The sequence below is a fragment of the Chinchilla lanigera genome, unplaced genomic scaffold (genome assembly GCF_000276665.1).
Source record: "Chinchilla lanigera isolate Chin_1 unplaced genomic scaffold, ChiLan1.0 scaffold00050, whole genome shotgun sequence".
In the NCBI taxonomy this organism is placed as follows: domain Eukaryota; kingdom Metazoa; phylum Chordata; class Mammalia; order Rodentia; family Chinchillidae; genus Chinchilla; species Chinchilla lanigera.
The window spans coordinates 11,086,618-11,107,206 of NW_004955451.1; the positions used below are offsets into that span (position 1 = coordinate 11,086,618).

The window sequence follows — 20,589 nt, forward strand, 5'->3', positions numbered from 1 at the left end:
ACAGTCGACAGGCGGAGAGGCGGGATGGCGGGAACGGGGCGTGTTCTCAGCGGCTTTCCCCGGAGGCCTCGGGTCAGATTTCAGGGCCTTTATTTCTCACCTCTTCACGGTATCTGCACAGCAGAGTGGAGAAGCTGGCAATTACCCAGTGAGTTTTGGCTGTGAAGACTGTATTTCCAGCCAAAAGCTTTGGGTCCGAACTCTGCGGGTGACTACAGCCGTATAGACGTGGGCGAAACCCTCGCCCTCTCCCCGCTTCTCCCTGTTCCTCCCTGCCTCTTCCAAATGCCCCAGTCCTCAAACCCCCTGAACAGGCAGAAAAGAGGCGACTCGGGTGTGTCTGTCACGGACCACACAGCTTGACTCGCTTAGCACTCATTTTCTTTTTCTTTTTTTTTGGTCTTTTTTTTTTAAAGACAAAGTCTTGCTGTGCAGTTCAGGCTGGCCTTGAGCTCACTTTGTAGCCCAGGCTGATCTCGAACACACAACGATCCTCCTGCCTCAGCCTCCTGAGTGCTGGGATTACAGGTGTGCGCCACCACACCCAGCTCAGCACTCATTTTCAAATGCCTTCAGGCAGCACCTGGAATACAGGACTCGGTTCCCAGGATGGTCTGACCCAGCAGCCTTCTGTTCCAGGAGGGAAATCTTTATTAAAAAATACTTTAGAAAATAAGAAAAATTAGAGGTAGGAGAGAGGTCACCCCCTGGAATGATTATTCAAAAACAGTGCAGTGTGGAAATAATGTTAGACTGGGAGTCTGGAGACCAGGGCTCCTGGGCTGTGGCTGGGGACGTCTCAGCCTCCCCTTGGGCCTCTCTTCCTCGCTTCCTTTGTGAGGCTCCTTCCAGAGACACCGTCTCACGTAAACCCCCTCCCTCCTCCTGCCATCGAATCTGTTCTGTGGACACATGGTATCGCTTCCCTTCCCGGAAATCCCGGGAATATATTTTAGGCAAGTCCCGCGTCCCTGGCCATCCCGTAGAAGATGCCTCTAGCTGCGATGAGATTGGTTGGAGAATCAAATTCAGCTGCTATGCCCTTGTCCAGGACGAGGACCCTAAGCAGAAAAGACAAAGAAATGGTCAGGTCTGCATCAGCCCAGGGTTCCCTGGGCGCTGAGGTGTCAGCCCACCCACTTCATCACACGCACACTTGCAGGCCTTTTTATTTTAGCCCTGCGCTTAACTCTCCCGACAAATGAAGCAGTTTCTGGGATCACACACAAGCTCCTATTCATCTTTGCTAGCCTGGGCTCCAAAAATCTTCTCTAATGAGCCCTTCCTGCACCAGGGTCACCAGGCTGCAGCAGGCTGTGCGCAGGGAGCCCCGGGCCTGTGCCCCGGCCCTGCGCATGCACCCACTTTGTGCCAGTGACAAAGGCACACGGCAGGAAACCGGCTGCAGCGAGGCCGGCGCTGGAATCTGGGGCTTGGGCTGCAGATCTGGCTGCGGCTGTGGGTGGGTCCTCCGCCACAGCGCACGGGCAGGCCTGGGCCTGGCTTTAGGCGCCTGTGCAGCTGGCACCGCCCAGGTGAGGCGGAGGACCAGGCCCTCCCCTGCCCGCAAAGCTGCTGCTATCTGGCTCCCCCGAAACTGTGCCAAGGGGGAGTCTGCGTCTAGTGCTGCCTGTCCACCGCCAAGCCGCAACCCAGGAGACGCCCCCCAAGCCCAGTCTCTAGTGGCTTCCCCTGGCTCTCAGGAGTGCCAGGTCCCCAAGGTGTCACCCACAAGCCTGTCCTCTCGCCTCTGCCCTCCGGCCCTGCGTGTCCCTGGCTTCATGGCGTGTGCTGCATCCTCTGTCAGAAGTGTTCAGGTCTATCCTTTCCTCATCGCCCGTCAACCCCTGGCTTACCCACTGGCTGGTGCTGCCCTTTCTCAGGAGAGTAAGTGCCCTCGCTGCCCCATGTGGCCCACACTCTCAGATCCCTGCCTCCTTCCCAAGGACTCTCAGTACAGGTTTGCAGCATGACTATTTGATCTATTTTTGCCTGTCCTACCAAATGAATGAACTCCCAGGCTCCGAGGTGGGCCTGAGTATCCTACCCTGGGACTGCTGGGAAGGAACCAGTTTTGGTCAGCTGGGAAGGGGTCCTCTCAGGCCAGCCCCATCCCTACTGCGGGCCCAGGGCCCAGCACTCCCTGTCCATCCCCTCTTCTCCGTCCAGTGGGGTCCTGAGGGGGAGTGGGGGTGGAGCTAGAATGACACAGAGCAGCCCAGGCATTCTCACTGGCCTCCAAAGCCCTGCTGGCTGGAGAGGACCGTACTGAGACAACCAGAAGGGAGCTGGAAGCTTTTAAGGGCAAGGCCCCTCACCTTTCTCTGGGGGACTAGTGCAATAAGGGCACCTAAAGGGGCTGGGGAGCAGTGACATTTCCCAAGGTCACCTGCGGTTCAAATCATTTCTTTTTTTCTTGTCTTTTTGAGACAGGGTCTCACTATGCAGTTCAGGCTGGCCTTGAACTCACATTGTAGCCCAGGCTGGTCTCAAACTCGCAACAATCCTCCTGCCTCAGCCTCCCAAGTGCTGGGATTACAGGCGTGAGCCAGCCCGCCCAGCTCAAACACATTATTTCATTGACTCCCAATGATCATCTTAAGAAACATCATTTCCATTCCCAACATGCTCAGAGAGGCTTTGCAACTCGCTGAAGATCACACAGCAGTGAGCAGCTGCGTGGGGCCTGGGGCTTGGCCCTCTGGCTCAGACACAGCACCGTCCCTACCGCAAGGAATCCATCCTGATGGTGTTTGGGGTCCAGCTGCCAGGTGTCTCTTGCATGCTGGGCCACCTTCTCATCAGTGACCTGGTGGGGCCACTCTGTCACAGGGTAGTAGTGGGGGGCAAGGGGGCTTGTGAGCGGCCGGTGGGCATGGCGACCTTGTTCCCCTCACCTCATGCATCAGCAGGAAGCAGGCTGCAGATGACCTGTCACAAGCCCCCGGGCCTGGGAGCCCCAGGAGCCCTTCCCCGTGTGTTAGTTCCCAAGGGTCCCTTGTGTCTTGGAAAACATCACTGTTCCCTGCCCCGTGCAGGCAGCCCTGCTCTGTGCCAGCCCTCATCACGTCTCGGGCACCCCGCCCTGCCCCGTGCCTCAGGCCCACCTGGTGTAGTCCATGATCGTGTTGAGCCGGTGGGCGATGGTCAGCACAGTGCAGGTCTCAAACTGGGTGCGGATGGTGGCCTGGATGAGGTCGTCCGTCTCCAGGTCAACGGCGGCCGTGGCTTCATCCAGAACCAGGACGCGGCTCTTGCGGAGCAGGGCTCGCGCCAGGCATACTAGCTGCCTCTGGCCCACGCTGGGAGAGAAGCGGGCAGTTCTGGCTGGGTGCCCCGGCCCCCACCTTGCTCCTAGACCCCCTTCGGTCACCTCTCTTCCTCAGCAGCCCAGGACTGGCTGTCCGGCTCACCTCTCCCATTTCTGCCCCAGCCCAGCCCTCTTGGAATCCAGAGTAGAGGTCTGGGCTCCTCAGGGATAGCGAGGGGTGAAAAAGAACCAGTGGAAAACGCCACTGTGAAATCTATGGTCTGTTTTCGGAACCCCCAGCATCCACTTCTGCGTTTTCTTCCGTACACCTCCCTCCTGAGCTCATGCTATGATGCTTCCCGGCTTTACTCTATCGGTCACTTACACCTTAGTGAGAACGTGCTTGAATTGTTCGACTGGATATTTGCGTAGAAGCTACAGTATGCCTGAGCCTGCAGTGACACCTCACCACACCTCCCATCCCCGTGGGAGATACAGGCCAGGAAGGAGCAGGGATGGGGCGGGCGGAGGACTCCCCGTGTTTGCTTCCAGGGACCCAGGCGGGGAGAGGCGTAGCTTAAACCTCCTGCCTTGGACATCAGAGGCAGTAACAAAGCAAGGCTGTGTTCCCAACCGCAGAGGCCGCAGCACCCCCACCCCAAGGACAAATCCCTCAGCCCTTCCCAGAGGGGTGAGTCACCGCGGCCACGGGAAGGCCAGCCTCCCTCGCTGGCCCCGTCCCGAAGCTAATGAAGGTTTTGGCAGCAGAATGAGCAGCCAGATAGGACTCAGGCTGATTTATGGGGCGACTGGCACGGGATGCAGGTTTGGACTTAAAGTGGCCACAGGCCCGGCGCGGGAGGAGGGGAGCGACGCCTGTCTCCCGTTCTGCCGTGTATGCCTGTGTGTGTGTGTCTGTGTTGGGGAGGGGGCTACAGGGACGCTCCGGGAAAGGGCTAGGAGCACAAAGGACAGGAGCGTGACCAGGAGACGGCCCCGGGGTTGGGCGTGGAGCCCACACTCTCACCCGCCTGTCCAGGTGTGAGTGGTCTCACAGGGCCGCTGGGGGCAAATGCATCTGGGAAAGGCTTGGGACAAAACCCGCTCCTGGTCCCCCGCCCTGCCCCTGGCTGGAGCCTTGCTTCATACCATGGAGCCTTACTTCCGGCCCACAGGACTGCAGTAATGATTAAGCGAGATAGGGGCGGCCAAAGTATTCTGAACACTGTTCAGTGCGGAGCAAACGTAAAGTAATGTTCTTTGTTTTGATTTTTGAGGTTTTGGGGAGGTCTGTGAGGAGGGGCGGGTATGAAAATGAAAATGAAGGGCTGGGGTGTAGCTCAGTGAAAGAGCGCTTGCCTGGCATGTGTGCGGGCCTGGAGCCCGGCACCGGGGAGAGAGAGAGAGAGAGAGAGAGAGAGAGAGAGAGAGAGAGAGAGAGAGAGAGACACACACACACACACACGCACACGGAAAGAAGGAAAACAAGCAGGAAAGGCAGGAGAGGGAGAGGAACAGCTGGCATTTCATAGAAGCGCATCCAAGCTAAGTGCCTTTCATTTCCCTACCACGACCCGAAGCCTCCCACGCTGGCCACACGTGGCTACGAGCACCCGGATGTGGCTCGCCTGGGCTGAGGGTGCTGCTAGGAAGTGTAAGGTGCACACAGGGTTTCAGGCTCCCATGGAAATAAGCAAAATGGCCTAAGGACTTGGACAGCGTGATGTGCCTAAATGGTGACATTTTAGATGCACTGGGTTAGATAAAACATAATTTTAAAATTTATTTCACCCATTTTCCCTGTTTTACTCTTTCCCTTTCCTTCTCTGCTTCCTTCCTTCCTTGCCCTTTTTTAAGAGACAGCAACACACTATGCAGCCCAGGCTGGTCTTGAAGCAGTGCTCTTGCCTCAGCCTCCCAAGTAGCAGGGACAACAGGCATGAGCCGCTCCACCCACCCCATCTCTCTCTCTTTTTCTTTAAATGTGGCTATTAGAATAAATTGTAATTACAGACATTTGGCTCCCATTGTACTTTTATTGGGCAGTGCAGTGTGCAGAGGTATGGGCTATTATTATCCCTATTTTAGGGTGAAGGGAGAGGAGGCACAGACAGCTTAAGCAACCTGCCCCAATTACACCAAATCACACAGCGCAGGGTGTAGCTCAGCAGTAGTGTGCCGACTAAGCCTGCATGAGGCCCTTGGTCCTTTTCCTAGAACCGGGAAAAATGTCATGCAGCTGACACAGGCCTGAGGATCTCAATCTTTAAACTTGGTAAGAGTGACTCCTGGCTGGGCACAGTGGCCTGGACCTGTCATCCCAGCACTCGGGAGGCTGAGGCAGGAGGATCTTTGTGAGCTGGAGACCAGCGCGGGCTACATAGTGAGTGCAAGACCAGCCTGAACTACATATGGAGACCTTATCTCCAAAAAATCAAAATAAAACCAAAAGGCCCCTATGCAGCCCTGGCTGAGATGGGAGTGGAGAGGGGAGGAGAGGAGGTAGCCTGGACTCTGTGTCATTTTGATACCAGGCCTTCCAGCCCCCACAGCGTCCCCAGAAGGGCCACAGGCCAGAGTTGTTACCTGAGATTCTCCCCGCCCTCAGTGCACTCGAAGTCTAGGCCTTCGGGCTGGGACCTCACAAAGCCCTGCAGGTGGGACAGCTCCAGGGCCCTCCAGATGTCCTCCTCCGAGTAGCGGCTGAAGGGGTCCAGGTTCATGCGCAGGGTTCCTGAGAACAGGATGGGCTCCTGGAGATACGACAGGGCCTGAGAGGGGCAGCTCAGGCCCCACAAGGAACCCTGGGCCCCAGGTGCAGGGCAAAGCATGGGATGAGGGTGGCAGTGTCCCCACTCTGTCCCCAGCCCTCCTGGAGGAAGACCAGGGCTAAGGAGAGAGAAAATGGCTTGCGGGGGAGTGATAAACCCCAGCTTTGCAAATCACTAAGTCCTCTGCTAGAGCAGGAGCCAGAGCCACTAATCTCACTCCGAAGTGTCCAGTCAGCAGAAATATATACCCCGAGGAGCCAGGAAAAGTGCCATGTAATCGTGAGCCTTGCAAGCAGGAGACCAGGACACAAGGTCTCGGGACAGGTGGTTGGTGGGGTCCTTGCTCCTTCTCTGCTGGCCCTGGACTGGGTGGCTCCTGGGAGGCCCAGCTCTTTGCTATGGGGGTCTGTCCCCCACCAGCCTCCAAGGCCAGGGTCCTTGGCTTCGTCCTCAAGCTACAGAACAGGGGACATTGCGCATGGCCCGGCTCGCACCTGGGGGATGATGGTCAGCTGAGAACGCAGGTCGTGGAGGCCAATGTCTGCCACGTTGAGGCCGTCGATGAAGATGTTACCCTCCGCTGCCTCCAGGATGCGGAACAGGCAGAGGGTCATGGACGATTTACCAGCTCCGGTACGGCCGACGATGCCCACCTGTGGGAGTGCGCTGTCAGGGGCAACTGGGTCACAGGGGCATCTCAGGTCTCCCCTAGGGGCTGAGGCAGCCTCCCCAGGCATGGGTACCTTCTCACCGCCGTGCACACGAAGACTCAGGTTCTTCAGCACCAGCTCCAGGCCCGGCCGGTACCGCACGGAGTAGTTCCGGAACTCTATCTCCCCATGCAGGGGCCAGCCTTCCGGGGGGCGGCTGCCTTCCACCACCCAGGGGGCCTGGTGGGGGTGGGTGGGACGGGTCTCAGCAGGGTGGCCCCTCCCCTGCCTCTCTGTCAAGGTCCCCTCTGTCCCTGTCATTGTGCCCGGAGTCCTTTCTCTCTCTTCTTTGCAGTGCTGGGGATCAAACCCAGGGCCTTGCACACACCAGGCAAGCGCTCCACCACTGAGCCACACCCCCGGCCTTATCTTCCTGACTTGTTTTCTGTGCCATAGCACGGAATTTGAGATCCTCCCGCCTTAGCCTCCCAGAGTGCTGGGTTACAAGGGCGTACCACCATCTCTCTGACTTTATTCCTGCCGAGCTGCTCCAAAACTCCCCATCCCGCCCCCAGCACGCCCTCCTCATGCCCCATGCTCCTGAGGTGCTCACTGCCTTCCCAAGCTTCTCCTTCCCTCACCTTAAACCATCTATCATTACTAAATGGGACTTGGCGCCAGGAAGCAGGACACAAGGTGTCCCTAGGAGACAAAGGTCTTGCCCCGGGAGATTACATTCTGGCCCAGGTGCTAGAATACACAAGCAACTCTACATAATATGAGGATTGATGGGTGCTGGGCTGCTTTGGGCTGTTCAGGGAAGGCTTCCTGGAGGAGGCGCTATTTAGTAAAGCCCTGCAAGGAAGGACAAGGCATGTGGGTAGCTGGGCACCAGGACTACAAGTGCAAAAGCCCTCCAGGGGTGTTCTGAAGCCCAGGGACCAAAGTGAGAAGCAGCAGGCTGAGCTAACGGGAAGGGACTCACAGGCCACTTCCAGGACTACGGCTTTACCCTAAGCAAGATGGAGAGCCATCAGGGCCATGCAGAGAGCAAGGGTAAGACCCGGTGCATTTGAAGGGAGGAGTAACGGGACCAAAGAGCAGGCTGCAGGAAGACAGACAGCGGGCTGCAGGAGGTCCCGGGAGCAGGCTGCAGGTAGCAAGTGAGATCCAGGGTAATGAGACAGCTGAGAGAGCTTGTGTAGAAGATGATTTAAAACAGGTTCACGACAGAGGAGAGCAGAGAACTGGGGCAGCAGGATGCAGGGGGCAGGGGGTGCTGGCGTGTGTGTCTAGAAGAGAAGACGGTAGAACATTTTCGCACATGGAGGGGAATTATCCAACAGAGGGAGCAAGACCGACACAATCGAGTCCTGGAGCAGCCACAGGAAGCAGCAGAGGGGCTGGAATACTGCGTGCTCAGAGAGAAAGGAAGACGGTTCGGGGACAGGGGCAGCACTGGGGCGCCGGGGGTGGCTGGCTGAGGGAGCGCATGTCTTCTAACCCAGTTTCCACGGGAGGGAGTGTCAGGCAGGGTCATCAGCTGAGCACGGGGAGGAGACAGGGCTGGGGACAGAGGGCGTTCAGGAGAGGTTGTTCTGAAAGTGAGAACGCGGGCTTCCTGGGGAAACAGGCGGGCAGCCAGCAGTGCTTACACACGTGAAGTGCGGTCGCCGATGTCCCCCAGCTAGCTGTTCTGTGCAAGTATGCAGGAGGCAGACAGGAGGGCTCAGCCCGGGTGGGGGCCGGGGGAATGTGAGAAAGGATGGGGAGGGGTGGTGAGCTTTCATGTTGGTGGGGCAAAGGACGCAGGCCAGCTGGGAGACAGCTGAAGCCAAGGCAGACAATGGAGTGATAAAGGTGTGTCACGGGCATCCCAGCAAGGACAGAGTCCTGGGGCCGTGCGGGATATGGAGCACGTGAGCTGGTATCATGTAGAGCTCACATCATGTAGACCATGGGGAATCTGCTGAGGGCACGGTCTTGCTCAGTCTGAGCCTTCTACACCTCCCGTCATTAACCTCTGTGCGGGATACGGAGCACGTGAGCTGGTCTACATGATATGAGCACGTAGTTGGTCTACACGGGGTGCTTGACACTGAGAGCTTAGACACAGTACAGCTTCCGGGCATGGTGAGTCTGGGTGTGACCATGGCAAGGGGCAGTGGAGAAACCCGGGCCCCTCAGGTGAGGGCACACAACAAAGGGCCTAAGGCCCCACCTGGGACCAGCTTGGTCCTTTGTACTGCAGTGCTCACCTGCCCCTGCTGCATCTCTCCCTAGTTGATCAAAACCCATCCCTCTTTCCAGTCTCAGCTTGCTCCCTGCTCACGCCAACTGCATGATGTCCGCTCGCTGCCCTCTCTGGGTGCACAGCCTTAGAGCTACTGTCCACCACAGAGCCTGCCACAGGTCTCACCCGCCCACAGAGGGAATCTGCTGAGGGCACGGTCTTGCTCAGTCTGAGCCCTCTACACCTCCCGTCATTAACCTCCGGCTGATGCTCTGAAAACTGAATGGTAGGATGAATGGATGGATAGATGGTTGGTTGGTTGGTTGGATGGATGAATGGATAGACAGATGGATGTATAGATGGATAGATAGATGGGTGGTTGGGTGGGTGCATGGATGAATGGATAGATGGCTGGCTGGCTGGATGAAGAGCTACCTAAACAGCTGGCCTCCATGCAAGGGCTCCTGAGCTACAAGCATACGTCCTCAGCCGTTCCAGATTATCCCTGCCCCGTTCTCATTCTAGGACTCACCTCGGTCTCCGTATCCGAATACTCCTTGACTCTCTCCACAGCCACAATATTAGACTCCAACTCTGACATCATCCGTATCATCCAGTTCAGAGACACTGTCATCTAGCCAGAGGGACTAGGTTACAGCAGGGCCTCACTCAGCAATAGTTTTGAGAAGAGTTCTATCCTCGATCATGCTTCCGCCAATGAGATCCTACCCTACCTGTGACCCACAGGTGTGTGGACTGAGGCTGTCATCACAACTGTGCCTCAGGCAGTGACAAAGCAGACTTAATTAAAGACTGCCTCACACCTTGTTTCTCAAGCTTGAATATGTTTAAGCCTCCCCAGAGATTCTTGTGAAGATGCAGCTTCTGATTCAGTGGGTCTGGGGGGAGACCTGAAGGTATCCATTCCTAACAAGCTCCCAGAAGATGGTGGGTCCCAGTCCAGGGACCACCCTTTGTGTACCAAGGAGTCTTGGTAGAAATGCAGAATCCTGAGCTCCATCCTAGCCCTGGTGAGTCAGAACGTACGTTTTAACAAGCTCTCTAGGTGGCCCGTGCACATTCATGTTTGAGAAGCCTGGCCTGCCTGGTTTGCCTTTTGTTCAGCTAAGCATTCAAGATTCAAGCCACCTGAGGCGTTAACAATTCATGCTACTTTACAAGAATTCTATTTGCAGTCACGTAAGTCTTTGGCAATATAGGCTGGTGTCAGAATGACCTGCCTCACCAGCAGCTCCTGTCCCCTGATCTATATGTTGTTCCTTGGTAACCAGGGCCCCCCAAGGATTTTAAACCCATAGATGTTCAAGTCTCATATAAAATGGTGTAATGTTTGCATGTAACCTCTGCACACCGTCCTGCGTGCCTCAAATCATGTCTAGATGACTTAGAATACCTGATACAAGGCCTACACCGCCATCCATCTGCACAGTCAGTGCGGTACTTGCTACCGCAAATTTAAGTCTTGCTTTTTAGGGGGAAGTTTTAACATTTTTTTCTCAAATATTTTCCATCTGCAGCTGGTTGAGTCTTTGGATGTAGATCCCACAGACACAAAGAGGAGACAATACTTTCTCCTGTGTGCACAGGAAGTGTACCTCAGCCCTACACTCTCCTGCGGCCAGCCCTCTGTCAGGCTGACCTACATCTTGCTCAGACACAACAAGTTCTGTTTGTCCTTTGGGGCTGACCTCCAAGATTGCTTCTCCAACAGTCCAGAGCAGGGACATTCCCCTGTGTGCTTCAGCGTTTTGCTCCTGCTGGTACAAGGCCTTACCTTTCGCTGTCAGTACAAGTGTCTCCCCACAGCTAACTGAGCTCACGGTGCCTAAGACCAGAATCTGCCCTGTCCCCATATTGAGCAGAAAGGGGTGCCCAGTTGGGGCCCTGCCCACGGACCTGGCCCCCACATACCTGCAGGGCATAGGACACAGACAGGCCCACGAGCCCCGGATTCAGGCTGTTCCTCCCCATCACCGCAAACAGGGCAGCGAAGAGCACCACACAGGTCCCCACAAACTCCACGTTGATGCCCAGCCACCTGCGGGGGGCAGACCGGGAGGAGATGAGACCAGGAGTAGGAAGAGCCCGCTGTTCCTTCAGGCAGAGAGCCGCCAGAAGTCCTGAAGAGGAGGCTACTGACCGGTTGGAGGCGATGAAGGGGTAGCAGCTCCTCTGGTTGGTGTCCACCTTAATGTCATTGAGGACCCTAAAGTCCTCCATGCGGCCGTAGGCCCGGATGACGCTGGTGCCAGACACCGTCTCTGAGAAGTGGGAGTAGATGGGGGAGCGACTGACTGACTCCAGCCGCTTGAGCTGCCGGGATGTGGCCACATAGAAACGCTGATGGGGAAGACAGGAGAGCCTGGGTCAGGGCCCTGGAACCCCCTACTCAGTCCTGCCCGTCCTCCAAGCCATCCGTGCACCCCGGGGGCCTCTACCCAGCCAGCCCCACTCCCCCCACGAGGCTTTGATGCCTTCCCCTTCCTTCCCTCAGGGTTTTAGCATCTTGATTTACATCCTACCCTTTCTCTCTGATCAGCTTCCCCTCTGCCGCATCCTCCACGGAGCCCTCCCTGACCCCCTCTCAGCTCCTGCCTCCCTGGACTGCTCCCCGGGGGATGGGTATGCCCGGATCCCAGCACTGACCTCAGCCTCTTAGCTAGTGAAATTCTTGGCTCCACCTGGGCCCCAGTAATGTACTCAGTCAAATGATTTTGTAAGACTCCCCCCAAAAGGTAATGTTGTATCCTTTTCCTGGAAAAGCCCTTCTGCCTCAGTTGTTTCAGCTCCAGTCCCTCAAAAACATCATTCTTTCTGCAGTTTCTGTCTTCTACCCTGTGGGTCCCCGGATGACAGGAGCTGTCTGGCACTGCCTGGTCATGGTCTGTGCCGCCGGCGGAGCCCACCCTCACTGGTCGCTCCATGGAGGAGCCCAGGGACTGCCAAGCTTGGACAAGCGCTGTAGCTGGATGATAACCGCTCTGGTATGGCACAGACACGTGTGTTTAGATATGTATAAAAAGGAGGGATAGTGCATCCCAAGCTGTTAACATTTTTTTACTAAAAAACAGTGAACAGGAAGGAAACCCAGGGCCAATCACAATTTAGAAGTATGCATTTTATGCTCACACCCACACAACGAGGTAGGTTGTAAGAATCTATCTTTACAGGGGAGTTAAAAGGAATTTTAGCCGGGGATATAGCTCAGGGGCACAAGCGTCTGCCTGGTAAACGCAAGGCCCCGAGTTCTATTACCCTACCAAAAAAAAAAAGGAATTTCAAGGAAGTAAAGTAACTGGCCGCTGTTTCCAACTAATCCAATCCAACCTACACCTGTTCAGGAGCCTACAGAAAGGTCCCGCCCACATTAGAGCCCGCCCACACCAGAACCCCACCCACAACGAGCCCCTGCCACAGCCCCGCCCTCACCAAACCCCGCCCACAACACAGCCCCGCCCACATCACAGCCCCACCCACGCCCCACCCAGGGACCTGCACAAAACCGTAGAACACTGCTAGCGGCAGGACGACCACGATGAAGAGTGGTGTGCTGGCCACGATGATCACCAGGATGGAGAGGGAGTTGTAGAAGGTATTGAACAGCATGAGGATGGTCGGGGCCAGAAGCTCATCGATGACCCAGATGTCCTTGGAGAAGCGGTTGAGGATGCGGCCCGAGGGTGTTGTGTCGTAGAAGGATTGCGGGGATCGCATCTTGTTTTGCAGCAGTGTGTTGTGCAGCAGGCGCGCGGCCTGAACGCCTCCCACCGCCATTGTGAAAGCGGAGAGCATCACCAGGACCCCTGTAGGGACGCAGAAGGCACGGGTCGCCTGGGAGGGAGGCAGGGTGGGCCTGGAGGGGCAGGGGTGTGGCTGTGACTGGCACAGAGCCGAAGGAGAGGAAGGGAGGTGGCCGCTGCGTGGGGGAATTCACCTTGCAGAATTCCCAGGGCAGCGTACACGCCTAGCCTCAGGGAGGTATTGTTCTGCTTCCTATCCATCTTGGCCTCGTTGGCCCAGGCGCTAAGCCACACGTTGGCCCCAATGGCGGCTGCACTTTGGCCAGCGTACAGGAGACAGATAGCCAGTGTGGTGCAGAGGCCCACAGCCTTCGCGTAATCCCAGAACACGCTCAGCTTCACCTGCAGGGAGTGGTGCGGCAGTTCGGGGGGTGGAGGATGCCATGAGCTGCTGGGCCCTGCTCATGTCCGCCCGTGTCCCCCCTGCTCACAGTGCCGGTCTCTGCCGCCTCCTCCTTGGTGAGCATCCCGGTCTCCTTGGCCTTTGCCACCTGCACAGCCTTCTCTGATATACTCTGGTGTCTCCGAGGCACAGGCCGAGCCTGACCTTCCCCGTCTGAAGACATGGAGCTCAGCTGCCTGGGGAAGCAGCAGGTCAGACCCAGGCAGGTGACCCCTGGCACACCACCCCCGACAGGGTCACCTCCCAGGGTGTGAGGGTCAGGGGGATGACCGCCTGCACCCCACTGCCAGGGCCCTGGAGCCCTGCTGCAGCCTTGCGGGGGGCTGGGGACACTCCGGAGCTCACCTCATGAGCTGCTTCTGGACCTCGTACAGGGCCGGCTCAGTGTCTGTCAGTTCTGTGTGGGTGCTGAGCGTGTCCTCAATCAGCAGCACCTCCTCATCCTCATCTCCTGAGGCTGCAGAGGGGAGAGGAGGACACACAGTGCTGCCCACACTCCGCACCCCAACCCCTACTCCAGTGTCATGCTGACTGACAGGTATGAGAAAGGATGAGAGGGTTTCGAAGGACACCCAGAAAGACAGTCCTGGGACTATGGGACTCGAGTGTCAAGGCTGGGACTTGGGCTCTGGCATCAGACAGGCTGAGCTGAGGTCCCACTTCCTAGAGGCGTGACCTTAGGCAGGCACAGGAAAGGAACAATCACGATACCTGGCTCAGGGCATCTCTGTGAGGACCAGAGGGGTAAGGGTGTGGGCCAAGGGCCCTGTGTGGGGCATGGCACTCAGCAAAAGCTCAAGGCAGCGGGCAAAGAGCTCCGAAAAGGCCCTGTGAGCCAACCCAGAGTTTGTGGTTGGGAGCCCTGAAGGGAGATTCTGTTTGCTCACGGTTCTCTGTCTCTTGGTGTCTGGAAGAGTGCCTGGACATAGTCATTGTTCAATAAATCTTGGTTGATAAGTGAATGTTTTTACTGAACACTTGCACATTTGCTAAACAATTTATCCCTAAAGCGGCTTGGCGCCTAAGTCCGTGGACCCTTCTGACAGAAGGAAGACAGACTCTGAGGCCTGAACTGCTGATCAAGGTCTCAATGGGAGAGGTGGAAGTGGGACTTCTCTGCATCCAGTTCACTTTCCTCCTGGTGACACGGTCTGACTGTGCCACAGATGGCCTGGGTTTCCCAGAAGGCCTCTGGTGGGGGAGAGGCTGGCAGGGTGTGGGATTCAGAAGGGCCGGGGCGGAGCATACCCATCCTGCTGTTCTCAAGCGTCTCCTCCTGACCCTCACTGAACGTGTAGTTTCGGAGGAAGTTGGCAAAGCAGCCGTCATGCTGCATTAGGGCTGAGTAGGGGCCCATTTCAGACACCTGCCCGTCGGCCAGCACTATGATGAAGTCCGTCTGGGGCAGGAAGCTGATGCCGTGTGTCACCAGCACCCGAGTCTGCAGAGAAAGCAGCAGGCTCTGGTCTCAGGGCCCTCGGTGTATGCCAAGGGGCAGGGCTGGGGTCACTCCCAACTCACCCTGTGCTCATCGCAGGCTGCTCATCGCCTCTTGGGTGCATGTCCCAGGTCTCACCTGAACCCCTCAACCACCCACCAGTTTCCTGCTAGGGCATAGAGCTTGCCCCGGCCCCTGCCCTGTGGCCTCACCTTGCCTGCCAGCACACCCTCTGGCCCAATCACGTGGTCGAAGATGTGTTTGGCCACGTGGGAATCCACAGCTGACAGTGGGTCATCCAGTAAAAATATGTCAGCGTCACTGTAAACAGCTCGGGCCAGACTGACCCGCTGCCGCTGGCCCCCAGACAGGTTAATGCCCTGGAAGGAGGAAGAGGAGGAGGATGAGGAGAGTGCTAGATCGAGGGGGCAGACAGGCCCAGGGAGACAAGGAACTGTGTAGTCACACAGCAAGGCAGGCCTCTGGATCTACACTTCCTAAGGTGCCCAGCTGTCTGGGAAGCTGAGGGCCACCAAGGAGGGGGTGGTGGCTCTCAGAGTCTTCCTGGACAGCTGAGGCCTCCTTCTCTCTTGCTTTGCCAACCTGCCAGCTGATAGCCCAGGCCAATCCAGGGTCCGTGGACGGATGAATGGCAAGTGGACAATGACGCTTCATACACTGGACAGCACCCAGCCTGGGAAGCATGAGACGCTAGCATATAGCTCATGGACGCACATCGGGGACACTGCACTGTGTGGGAAAAGCCGATCTCAAGCAGGCAAGCTCTGTGCAAGTAGCCAAAGTCTGAGAAGCTGAGGAATGGATGCTGGCAGAGGAGGAAGAGGACAGGAGAGGGACTTCGGTGGGGACAGACTTCCAGTTTGGTAAGATGAAAAGGTTCTGGAGATTGTTGTGTAACCCTGTGAGTGCACATCACGTGACCAAGCTACACGCTGAAAGATGGTGGTAGCTGGGCGTGGTGGCTCATGCCTGTAATCCCAGCATTCGGGAGGGTAGGGCAGGAGTGAGGCCAGCCTGGGCTACAAAGTGAGCTCAAGGCCAGCCTGAACTGCATAGTGAGAGCCTGTCTCCAAAAGACAAAGGAAAAAAAAAGATGGTGGCACGTGTTATGTTGTGTAGACTTTGCCTCAGTTAAAAATAAATTACGGCTGGGCGTGGCGCACGCCTGTAATCCCAGCGCTTGGGAGGCTGAGGCAGGAGGACTATTGGGAGTTCAAGGCCAGCCTAGGCCACAAAGTGAGCTCAATGCCAGCCTGAACTGCACAGCGAGACCTTGTCTCAAAAAGACTAAATAAATAAATAAATAAATAAATAAATTAAGGGGCCAGGTGTGATGGCATATGCCTTTAATCCCAGCACTAGGGTGGCGGAGGCAGGAGGATTTCGGTGAGTTAGAGGTGAGCCCCAGCTCCATAGTGAGTTCAAAGACAAATTGGACTAGACAGTGAGAACCTGCCTCAATAAATAAAGTAAAGTAAAATAAAATAAAATAAAATAAAGTAAATGAAAATTAAGCAGGGCATGGTGGTCCATGCTTGTGATCCTAGCATTCAGGGAGCTAAGGCAGGAAGATTTTGAGTTTGAGGCCAGCCTGGGCTACAAAATAAGTTCAAAGCCAGTCTGGACTACATAGTGAAGCCCTGTTTCAAAAGACAAAACAAGAAATAAGTAGGGAAATAAAGCCAGGTGAGGTGGTGTATGCCTGTAATCTTAGCTATGTGGGAGGCTGAGGCAGAAAAATTGCAAATTTGAGCCAAACCTGGGCAGTTTAGTGAGATCCTGTCTGGAAATTAGGAAAAAAAAAATGCTGAGGTGTAACTCAATGGTAGAGTACTTACCTAACATGCTTGAGGCCCTGAGTTAACCCCCAGCACCATAAACACAACAAAATTACTTAACATGAAATTAATTAATTAAATAAATAATTTTTTAAAAACCTAAGAACTCAAAAAAATAAAAGTAAAAATAGAAACCTAAGAGCTCACATCCCATGTTTTTCAGAGTAAAGGTTAACATCTTAACCAGTCTTTTTCTTTTTTTTTTTTTGTTTGTTTTTTCCGGTACCGGGAATTGAACTCACGACCTCCCGCTTGCCAGGTAAGCGCTGTGCCGCTGAGCTAAATCCCCAGCCCTATTTCTTTTTCTTGAGACAGGGTCTTGCTAAGTAATCCAGGCTGGCCTTGAATTTACAGCAATCCTCCTGCCTCAGCCTCCCGAGTGCTGGGATGACAGGAGTGTGCCACCACACCTGGTTTGACCAAAGTCTTTATGGCTCTGCCTCAACTCATGCCCTCTCCCATTTTCTCACCTCCAGGCAGGGAGAGCATGGGAATACTCATCTAGTCCAGGCCTTCCAATGGCCTTCTGTCACTCTGGCAGCTGGGCACGGTGGCTCATGCCTGTAATCCCTTGGCCTTCTGTCACTCAGTTCAAGTGGCCAGCAAGGCCCTGAATGACTCGGCCGTCTGGCTCCCCTTCTGGGCTCATTTTCTCTTTCTGACCCCTTGCTCGCTCTGCTCCAGCCCTCCTGACCTCCTTGCTGGTCTAGGGCCCTTTCCTCCAGGCCAGGCTCCTGCCTGGGACTTTGATCTTTTCTTCTCAGTCTTGGATGCCCCTAGATATATTTCCATGGCACCAGCCAGGGCTCGATCACCTCAGACGGGGCTCCACGATCCCCAGATGGAGCTCGATGGTCCTATGCAAGGCTCCATTGTTCCTACAAGGGCTTCATCCCTCTCTTTATTCAGGTTTCCCTTTCCTACGCTGCTGTAACAACCCAGCCCTGCTCGTCTTCCTGTGTTCCGGCCTCACTTTATTTCTCCCCTCAGCGTTACCCCATGTATTACTGCTTTACTTACCTCACTTATTGTCTCTCTTCCCCAAAGTATTTATTGGAAGGCAGAGAGTTTAGGCTCTTGAATTTATTACTGTGCAGTGTTATCTGGCTTATAGTAGGTGCTTCAGAGAAATCTAACGGCTGGCTGGCTGGCTGATGAGCATCTCCTCCTCAGTTGTTAAGATTCAGCTCATGGGACGCCCTTCCTCCTGCTGATTTCCCCTCTGCGCCCTCCCTGCTCCCTGCACAGGCCTTCAGCCTGGCTCCAGGGAGTTCTACAACGCCACGGGTTCACGAGTCAGCCTCCCCTGGCCACAGACCTGCTTCCCGGGGCCTGGCACAGAGCCGGGCATGATGTTACATGAATGTGCACCTGGACCAGGCTGAGGCAGGCAGGCCTGCGTGCTGGCTCCTCAGGGAAGGGAAGGGACCCTGTACCTTCTCTCCGATCTCCGTCTGGTCTCCTCCAGGCAGCACCTCCAGGTCCGCGAGCAGGGCGCAGGCCTCCAGAGCCTGCTGGTAGCGCTTAGGGTTCATGGCTCGGCCGAACAGCACGTTTTCCTGAAGCGTGCAGTTCTGGATCCACGCCTGCTGGGGCACGTAGGCCACAGAGCCCTGGCCACAAAAGAAGGTCACTTTGGGGCTTGCCCATGGCCTGACCAAGCCTCAGGCCCTTCCGGGGAGCCCCTAGCCTCTCACTTTCACAGACACCGTGCCTTCCAGCTTCTCCATCTCTCCCAGCAGCGCAGACACCAGCGAGGACTTCCCACAGCCCACGGGCCCCACCACGGCCACCAGAGCCCCTTTCCGGATCTGGATATTGAGGCTGGGAACAAGGAGCCCCGGTCAGAGGCTGGGATCCCATTCGGTCCCCAGGCATGACAGGCAGACCCGACCCTTCCTCCCTCCCAGGTGTCCCCCTGGCAAGAGGGGGCCCTTCCCTTCTCGCACTGCTGGTGGAGCATGGGAAGACAGGGTGGTGCTGCTGACCCGGCCTCCCGCCCACCGTGGGTACCTGTGCAGGGTGGGGGGCAGGTTCTGCGCCCAGGTGAAGGTGCCACCGTGAATAGTGATAGCGTAGCCTGGGAGGACCAAGGTGCACAGGGTCAGGGAGCTCAGGGGAGCGGAAGTGGCGGGGACGGAGGAGGACAGGGGCAGGATCCCTGGGGAAGGGCAGCGAGGATCCCGAAGAGGGAGAGACACTCAGAACAGACGCTGCCCTGGAGTAAGGCCAGGGTGAGGGCGGCCCACGTGGAGGTGTCGAACCTGGGGAGATGTTTTTTCTGTCCACACAATGGGGGTCAAGTTCGTCTTGGCTCAGGAAGTGCTGAATCCGTTTCAGAGACACACTGGCCTGCGTGAGGGTGTAAGTCAGCGCTAGAGGCTGCTTCTCCCAACCCCCACTCCTGCTACCCTTGCTTGGTCCCCAACTCCCTGGGCGAAGCAGGGCCGTCCCTCCACCACCACCAAGGGCCCACTCCGGGCTGCCAGGGCCCCTCCCACGACCCAGTCCTCCATGGCTCCCACTTGTCAGAGATGAGGCCCTAGCTGGGACTCAGAGGCTGTCTCCAGAGGACCGTGTTAGCCTCCCCCGACTCCAGGAACTCTCACTGACCATCTCCTGACCCTAAGCGACCCGTTCATGACCTTACCTCCTGCCCTAACTCTAGTGGAAGCCCAGCCCTGCCCCGGGTTACCTGGGTCAGGTTACTGATTAACTGGGGCAGCATGTTGAGGGGCATCTTTAAGATATTGAACAGGGATATGGACACAAAGGCCTTCTCAGCGTCTAGCACATTGTTCTGGTCCACACACACGAACACCCCGAGGGTGATCAGGCTCACCTGGGGAGCGTGGGAGTGGGTGTCAGGTGGGGCCTGCGCTGGCCAGGCAGGAGGCAGGAGCCCAGCCCCAGCAGCAGGCTTACCAGGAAAGGCGTGCAGACCCAGGTGAAGGTGGAGATGGCTTTGAGGTAGGTGCCCTTGCGCAGCAGCTGGAGCTCACCCTGCCTGATGCCCTCCACCTGCTCCAGGAAGCTGGGCTCCCAGGCGTACAGCTTCAGCACTTTCATGCCTCCCAAGATCTCGGTCATCAGTTTGGTACGCGAGTCCTTCAGCTTCATCTGCTCTACCTGTGCAGTGCAGCGAGCGGCGTGACACCTCCGGTCCCCTCCCCCGAGCTCCTACCCAAGGTTTACGCTGCCCACACCTTCATGTGCTGCGGCCAGCACTGCATGCCATTCCCCTGCTGCCTCTGCCCCCCTGCCAGGCCTGAGGTGCCCCCCACACCCCCTCCCTGCATCCTCTGCCTGGGAAACCCAGCTCCACTCAGCGCCACCATTGCTGACCGTCCCAGGCAGCGTCCTCGGTCCCCTCACCTGGGTTCTTAAAGCACACTGTGCTTCCCTTAGTTCCCATCGCCGTCCCTGTCCATAGCCCCGGTTAGACTGAGAGCTTCCTAAAGGTGTGGATTGCTCGTGTCTGCGTTCCCTCAGCCCCTAACCCGACGTGCATGCGTGCGGGGCCTCACATTAATGTATCCATTGAACTCTGGTACTGAGAGCCTACTCTGCCTCCCACAGCTGACGGTTGGGTGGGGGAGGCAGGTAGTGAGAAATAATTACCCAATAAATACTTAATCACAAACTGTGATGGGTACTCTAAAGGGAAATAAGAGGGTGCTGTGCAAGAGCAGTGGGGTATGGCGGGGTACCCGGTGGACATCTGGAGGAAGCCAGCAAACGTCAAGGTGAGGAAGGAAAGGCTGTAGGCCCTCAGGGGTGAAGAGTGTGAGACAGAGGGGACGGTGTGTGTGGCGGCCCAGAGGAACACAGAACTGATGGCGCACGCCTGTAAGCCCAGCACTTGGCTGAGGCAGGAAGATTGCTGTGAGCTGGAGGCTAGCCTAAGCTACATGGGGAGTTCAGCGCCAGCCTGAACTATATAGCACGACCCTGTCTCAAAAAAACAAAACAAAACAAACAGAGGTACACAGAACTTAGTTGCTGGAGAAAAGAGAGAGGGCCAGCTGAAACTTGTCCATAGCATGGGGATGAGGACTTCAAGGTCGGGGGGAACCCAGTGGGAGGTCTTAGGGTGTTGGTCTTTTATTCTACATGCAGTGCAAAGCTGCCCAGGACGTCTGTAAGTGTTTGCAAGTAGACTCA

General features: G+C 56.4%; 1 protein-coding gene across 2 annotated transcripts in view; it reads right to left on the minus strand.

The window, feature by feature from the left end:
- Window positions 1-628: 628 nt before the first annotated feature.
- The window catches only part of Abcc3 (ATP-binding cassette, sub-family C (CFTR/MRP), member 3), a 42,863-nt gene continuing 22,902 nt past the window's right edge, over window positions 629-20,589 (minus strand). Inside the window, exons 12-31 of one of the 2 annotated variants that reach the window (XM_005394128.2) lie at window positions 19,351-19,554; window positions 19,121-19,267; window positions 18,690-18,777; window positions 18,439-18,505; window positions 18,123-18,249; window positions 17,862-18,038; window positions 14,779-14,946; window positions 14,377-14,569; window positions 13,474-13,585; window positions 13,157-13,304; window positions 12,860-13,067; window positions 12,418-12,728; window positions 11,066-11,265; window positions 10,837-10,963; window positions 9,437-9,538; window positions 6,765-6,911; window positions 6,516-6,674; window positions 5,837-6,003; window positions 3,108-3,302; window positions 629-1,061 (exon numbers count right to left, since the gene is read on the minus strand). In XM_005394128.2, coding sequence (XP_005394185.1) covers window positions 953-1,061; window positions 3,108-3,302; window positions 5,837-6,003; window positions 6,516-6,674; window positions 6,765-6,911; window positions 9,437-9,538; window positions 10,837-10,963; window positions 11,066-11,265; window positions 12,418-12,728; window positions 12,860-13,067; window positions 13,157-13,304; window positions 13,474-13,585; window positions 14,377-14,569; window positions 14,779-14,946; window positions 17,862-18,038; window positions 18,123-18,249; window positions 18,439-18,505; window positions 18,690-18,777; window positions 19,121-19,267; window positions 19,351-19,554 — 3,156 coding nt within the window. In that variant the 3' untranslated portion in view covers window positions 629-952. Of the gene's footprint in view, window positions 1,062-3,107; window positions 3,303-5,836; window positions 6,004-6,515; window positions 6,675-6,764; window positions 6,912-9,436; window positions 9,539-10,836; window positions 10,964-11,065; window positions 11,266-12,417; window positions 12,729-12,859; window positions 13,068-13,156; window positions 13,305-13,473; window positions 13,586-14,376; window positions 14,570-14,778; window positions 14,947-17,861; window positions 18,039-18,122; window positions 18,250-18,438; window positions 18,506-18,689; window positions 18,778-19,120; window positions 19,268-19,350; window positions 19,555-20,589 lie in introns of those variants that run through there. The other variant, XM_005394129.2, reaches the window with a different exon arrangement.